Source organism: Monopterus albus, unplaced genomic scaffold (genome assembly GCF_001952655.1).
Source record: "Monopterus albus unplaced genomic scaffold, M_albus_1.0 scaffold99.1, whole genome shotgun sequence".
Taxonomy (NCBI): Eukaryota; Metazoa; Chordata; class Actinopteri; order Synbranchiformes; family Synbranchidae; genus Monopterus; species Monopterus albus.
Genome location: NW_018127979.1, coordinates 2,761,208 through 2,767,930, shown reverse-complemented (window position 1 = coordinate 2,767,930; position 6,723 = coordinate 2,761,208). Strand labels below are relative to the sequence as shown.

The 6,723-nt window shown below is 37.8% G+C and overlaps 1 protein-coding gene and 1 long non-coding RNA gene across 2 annotated transcripts in view; both read left to right on the top strand.

Moving 5' to 3' along the window:
* The first annotated feature begins 3,422 nt into the window (after nt 1–3,422).
* On the top strand, nt 3,423–4,437 carry LOC109965478 (uncharacterized). The gene is made up of 4 exons (XR_002275652.1): nt 3,423–3,534; nt 3,845–3,908; nt 4,001–4,082; nt 4,176–4,437. It is a non-coding gene; the product is annotated as an uncharacterized LOC109965478 (long non-coding RNA).
* Nucleotides 4,438–4,518: 81 nt separating this feature from the next.
* LOC109965348 (up-regulator of cell proliferation-like) overlaps nt 4,519–6,723 on the top strand; it is a 6,954-nt gene continuing 4,749 nt past the window's right edge. The window contains exons 1-2 of the mRNA XM_020609281.1: nt 4,519–4,542; nt 4,741–4,999. Coding sequence (XP_020464937.1) covers nt 4,519–4,542; nt 4,741–4,999 — 283 coding nt within the window. The remainder of the gene's footprint in view (nt 4,543–4,740; nt 5,000–6,723) is intronic.

Sequence of the window (6,723 nt, the reverse complement as noted above, 5' to 3'; positions counted from 1 at the left end):
GAATGCCCTAGAAGAGCTGAACATTTTGATACCTGAATGGCTTTTATAGCTGAAAATATGCTGAACTTATTAAGATGTGAAAAATGGCCATTGGTCCCCACAAAGTAGGTAAAACAAGTAGGGTTGTGTGTGTGTGTGTGTGTGTTTGTCAGAGTAGTCCTACACACAGGAATACTAGAGTGTGGCTATTGAAATCAAACATAAAATGTAAACATCAATTATGCAAAAGAAATGTAAAAAATATCAAAAAGCTGTTTACAGTATGAATAGCTGAAGAGTTGCTGATTAATTAACAGTAGACATGGTGTTTCTGTCTGTAAGTATGCTTAACATAGTAAGATGTGAACATTTTGCCCCATTCATTTGAATGGGGCAAAATGTGCTGAAAAAAGCGGAATATTTTAAAAACTATAAATGTTACAAGAAAGAAATATACAAGCTGGATTGTCCCAAAAGAGCTGAACATTTTGATACCTGAATGGCTTTTCTAACTCAAAGTACAGTGAACGTATTAAGATGTGAGCATTTTCCCAGTGGTAACCCACAAAATAGGTAAAACAAGTAGGGTTGTGTGTGTGTGTGCGGGGGTGTGTAGGTGTTTATTTGTCTGCGTGTATGTGTGTGTATGAGAAAGGAAGAGTAGTTCTACACACTGAGAAATACTGGAGTGTTGCTATTGTAATGAAACATAAAATGTAAACAGTAATTATGCAAAAACCATAAAAGATATCCAAAAGCAGTTTACACTATGAATAGCTGAAGAGTTTCTGAATAGGGGACAGCTGAAATGGTGTTTCTATCTGAAAGTATGCTGAAGATGTTAAGATGTGAAAATTTTTTCCATTCATTTGAATGGGGCAAAATTAGCTGAAAAAAAGTTGAATAGTTAAAAAAAAAGTATAAAGGTTACAAACAAGAACATTTCCATAACATAATATTTTGTTATGACATGTCACTAGAGGTCGTGTTAGAATGTTTTTAGCTACACACCACAATCAACAGACACAGACACATTGATTTTCTTCATGTTTTGACTATTGCCATGGTCAGCTGCAAAGCTGGCACCGGACACGTCACGGTTTGGCGTTCCTGTTAGTATGGGGCCAGCCCAACCTAAGTGATAAATGTATTAGGCCTGCTGGGTTCAGGGGTCTTTCATCTTTCAGCTGCCTGCGTGCATGTTGGAGGTGCAAGATACCTGAGCGTGTAATGTTAATTTTTACCTGTGTTCATTGAATAAATCAGCACTGTTTTGAAGTTACTTGGACTGTCTCGTCTCTCAGAGTTAGCATGGTTAAAAGAATCGGAATGCTACATTACCATGATTCTCAAATAGTGAAGTTAAACATGCTGTCAAGTGAGAGTGTATCAAGGAATATGTGAGGATTATCTGAACATACACAAGTCAGGTAGTATAGAATTCCAAGTGCCAAGTTACACACAAACGGTAGGCTCTCTCCCAATATATGCAACTAGGCTATGTGGTAGTTTGTAACAGGTCACTGATAATGGTCTTTATTGCAGCCAACTCTGTACTGGGCATAGGTTTTTCTGAAGCAACAAAAAACAAAGAAGAACTAAACCCATGCAAATTTGAAGTTGAGTCTGGTGAGGAAAACATGAAACATGATGACATTTGCTTTGTGGCATTTATTCACAGGTTAAGTATGACTTAGTTACAAAAACTACATGTACATTTAAGTATCTGAGGTGAATTTCATTATGCAATTTACTGTAAACCCTTTTCTGTGAAATCACATGACCCTGAAACCAAAAGTGAAAGTAGCAGCCAACAGAATAAAAGGCGAGGTGGGCAGGGAGGTGGGATGCTTTATTTCCACCAGCAGCCTTTGGCCAGAAACAATAACAACCTTGAAACTTGTATGTGAGACCCATGTATATATGGATGAGTTCTTTTTCCTTTTAGAGCTTCTGTAGCAGGCCACTCTGAATGTTGTAGATTGCTCCTTTCTTGCAAGAAATAAATAACACAAAAATCAGATCTGTCCTAAACCTCTTTTTTCACACTCACTAAAGGTTGCTCATTTTAGCACATAAGGGAAGATTTTTTCCACAACAGTTCTACAGGAGACATGTGTCTCATGGGTTTCAATATAGATTGACACATTTGATATAATAGAGGTCTATCTTCTAGTGTTTTACTGGTAAAGTCACATGGCAAATTAACAGTATTAACAATTTTGTGGTAGGAGCAGAATGGCCATCATGATGTTCTGGGATTTTCATGTTGGGCTGGTCTTGTGTCAACAGGTCTGGTGCCAAAAGTCTCTCCCCCTGTCGGGATATGTTTCCCCCTGTGAAAACCGTTTCCAGTAGCATCTTCTCTCTGTAGTTAAGTTTAGGATCAGGTTAACAGCACCAGTGCTCTCTGCACTCCGGCAGTGTTGCAGGCGGTAGCAAGTGAAACATGCAGAGAAAAGGGAAACCCAAAGCCGATGGTGCAGAAAAAAGAGAGACAGAAAAAGAAAAGAACTTTGCTGGACGAGCATTTTATTAGACTAACACAAACTGTACAAAAATAAGCTGTACAGTTCTGTAGGCCACAGCCATATCATCTAGAGTAGCTATATTCTTGTGACAGTTTCTGCTTGATGATCAAACTGGCCCCTTTCACAGCAGAGTCCTGGAGCAGCTTTTTGTTGCCAGTTTGCCCCTATTTATAATACTTGAAGATTTATAGATGCATCTTTTCTTACTTTCAGCGAGAAGCAGTTTGATGAATCTGGACTGTGGGAAGACTGAAACCTTACCCACAATGGAGCTAAAAAGCTAGTTTGTACATCAGCTAAAGATGCATACAAATAAAATGGAACCACTGTCCTTTAAGCTAATGTGTAGCCCTATGAGATAATAAGTTCCATTGCATTATATTTTTTTCATTTATCAAGGAGATGAGTGATGAAGAGTCATTTGTTGATCTTTACTGTGCAAAGACGTCGCCAAGTCGACAAGTTAAAGAAAAGTAGTCATAAAAAATGAAGCAAAAACTCTCCCAGACTGCAGATGCACTGATTTTGCAACAGGTTATGAAAGAAAAGTATGTGAAATACTGTAGAAATAACATGGATCAATACATACACAAAAAATAAAATATACAGATAAAATAAAATACCGATAATATATTAACAATTGTGAATGTGAAAAACAGTCTGGTTACAAAGTGTACTGGGGAGATAATGATTGCTATATGAATTTATTGTTAACAATTGGAATATTCAAACTTGCTCCATACTTATAGATGTCCTTTTTTTTTTAAATTTGAGTCTCTTCCCCTGGAAGACTTCCGCACTTAATTTTACTGGAAACCAGATAATCATTGACTAGTTCTAGGAAGCAAAACTGAAAGTAACTTCACTTGGTGGAATACAAAGAGACACACCTACAGCCGTCTATTTATTCCCGTACAACGGAAAGCAGAGGACTTTAGTCTCAGGACAAATACTTAACATAACCATTTCTTGAATAAATAACACAAAGAGAACAATGTACTATTTTACCGCTGATTCTACAAAGGTATGCTGAAATTTCTTGTTTCATGTTATATAAAACAAATAACTGAAAGCAAATTGTTTCATTTGTTGCAGGTCAGGGTTTGTACCTGCAAGGTGTTTTATTCAAATGCAGGCTTTCCATATCTTAAAATAAAAGCATCACTCATCATGTTCCATTTGTCCTTGTTCTATAGTATATGTGGATTGATTACAGTACGTTGTAGTTTTGGTTTACATTGTTCACTAGCAGGCTACAGAGTATATTAACAGTGCATTTTTGTGTAATAGCGATGGGTGGAAGGTGTAACAGGGTTCTTTTCTGGTATTTTCAGTGAGAAGCATTAGTAAAAATCTGGACAAAGTATGATAGCCACAATGGATGACTCTGATGAGGAGGTAAAAAACGTGTCTTTGGTGTCATATCAGCTGTTGTGAATAAAATTATCAGTTTCATTACACTCTAAACTCAACTTTTCTCAATTACCAAGGAGTTCTTTGATACGTCCGATAACTTTCCTGAGCAATATTACGAGGAAGGAAAGGACACTCCACCAACACCACAGTCCCACTGTAAGTGTGACTGCCAGTAACAGATCAAATTAAATGACCAAATACACACTGTAATGTGAAATACTGAGAGGTATTTCTCTTCTTTTATGACAGATGTTCCTCCACCAGGAGAAGTAACAGTTCTCCATGTCGGCTGTGAGACTGTTTCTCTTGGTCTGGCACCCAGTGGCTCCTCTGTTAGGTATAAACTACATATAGATTATTCATGGGAGACAAAAAAAAGCAGTTTGATCATTGAAGACTCTGGCACTGTGAATGTTGAGGGACTGAAGCCTGGGACTGAGTATACTTTCAGCATCACAAGGATAGCTGAAGATGGAAGTCAAAGCAAAGCAGTCTCACTATCTGTCCTCACAGGTAAATCTAAAAAACAAACCAATAAAACAAAAACATGTCTGAAAGGTTTATCTGAATGGTCTTTGGACTTGTGACCTATATGAATATATTTCCATACACTGAGGTATGATCTCTCTGTTATAAGTGTTAGTTTCTGACTGAGAAGGTGGTGAATTGTATGTGACTGTGGACTATGATGTGATTATATGTGGCTTTATTTTTTAACCACACACTGTTTACTTGGGAAAGAGCACTTTAAAATGCAAATATTAATGGAACCTGAATTTCCAGATATAAGTGAAACCATCATATTTCCACATAGCCCAGCCCTCCTTCTCAGATTACAGTCTGTCAGGCCAGCAGCACATCACTGTCTCTGCAGTGGGACACTCCTCCTGGTGAGGTGGAGAGCTACATTGCGACTTGTTGCAGTGAAGGAGAAATTTTGCAAAAGCTGACAACAGACACAAACAGCCTGACCTTCAGCAACCTGAGGTCAAGGGTGTGTTACTCTCTCCAGGTTTCTGCACAACTGAAGAATGGAAGAGTGAGCAAGCCGACTGTAACATCTGCCCACACAAGTAAGTAAAAGAAAATTTAAATGGCAATAAAAACTTAAGAATTTTCAAAATGAAGTCACAAACTTAGGATCAATATATTTTGCCCCGAATGTGCAAAGGATTCTAAAAGAAGAACAGAATCAAAGACTAATACAGTAGTTGAGAACATACAATCAGTTCTACAGAAACATTTTAAAAACCTATTTAAATGGCAGAATTTGTTCTGGAGAAGCTATAAATCATCTTTGTATAGTCAGCTAGTGCATCTTCTGATTTATACAGTTCCTTGTTTAATTTCAACAAAAGTTCTTGGAGAACAAACGGTATTTTCCATGCCATGTGTGTCTATAACTTTCAAGCTGCAGATTGCTTTTATGCTGGTTCGTTGATCTACTTCAGCTGTTATTGAAGTCCCAGAGTTCATAGTAAGATTAAAATTGGTCCAAACTAGACTGTGGGTGACAAGTTCCTCAAGGTCAATTATGACTTCAAATTTGTCTACGGAGTGTACGCAGGCCAGAGTAGGTGGTGGATCAGACAGTCCAGGTTGTTGGCTCTCGACTGTGATGTGCTTAACAGATCGAAAGTGTTCTGGTCTATTATTCTGCAGGAGAAACAAGGCCCTTTTTTGAGCCTTGGTGCTTCTAGGTCACTCTCTTTCCAGTGTTTTGGTTTGTTTTATGATTAGTTGTTGGGCAGCATTCCTGGGGGTTTTGGCTGATGGATATCTTGTCAGCTCTGAAACTTGAGGGGGTTCTCCCCCCCATGCACATTAACAATTAAAATCTCCTGCAACAGTTCAAAGTTCTGTTGTCTATTAATGAGGACTGGAAGTTTAAATATGCTTATAGTTTGTTCAAAGTTACATAGTTTACAAAATCTAAATCTAAACAAGAATTTGTTTCAAAATAATTTTGAATAATTTTCATCAAGACAAATTGCCATTGTTCATAATATCACAGCTGTTGAGCAGAAACTTTGTATCTCCAAAAGCATGACTTCTCAGGAAATGAAAAACCCTGTGTATTTAAAATAATTCAACATCCATCCATCCATTATCTCTACAGCTCATCCTGAATAGGGTCACAGGGGGAGCTGGAGCCAATCCCAGCTAACATTAGGTGACAGGCAGGTTAAACCCTGGACAGGCCACCAGTCTGTCACAGGGCTGACATTATATTGTCAAAGTTGGTATTCTGTCTTTATATGTGGTCAGTTACCTCTGTGTGTCATTATATTAACATTTTAGCTAAATAAAGCTCAAATGGAATTAGGAGGTTTCTGTCTAGTGAATGTTGAGATATGTGTTTTATCCATCATTGAGTGTGTCGTTGATTAGAATGGCCGAATCTGAGCCAATAAGTGCATTGCAACACATTATCATAAACTTATAGGTTACTGTGTTCTTTTGTAACTCTGTGTGTTCAGCTTTGGCTGTTGTTGAATACATCTGGCAAAAATATCACCTTATACAAGCCCTTCGTAATGCTTTGTATTGGTTAAATGTTTGTAAAACCCACAGAAAGACATAAAGGGTGATCAATAGCATTGATTTATGAAAAAAAAGAAAATATAGACGTACAAGGTTTCTGCCCAAGAGCAATATTTTTTATTTGCAGAAGCCATTCTCACATTTTGTTTGAGTAAAACAATTCAAATTGCTCTACACTGTAAGATACTGCGCAGGACCTTCAAGCTCCCAGGCCTCTAGTAGAGGACCCGAGCTTGAAGGAAGGAAGGAAGAC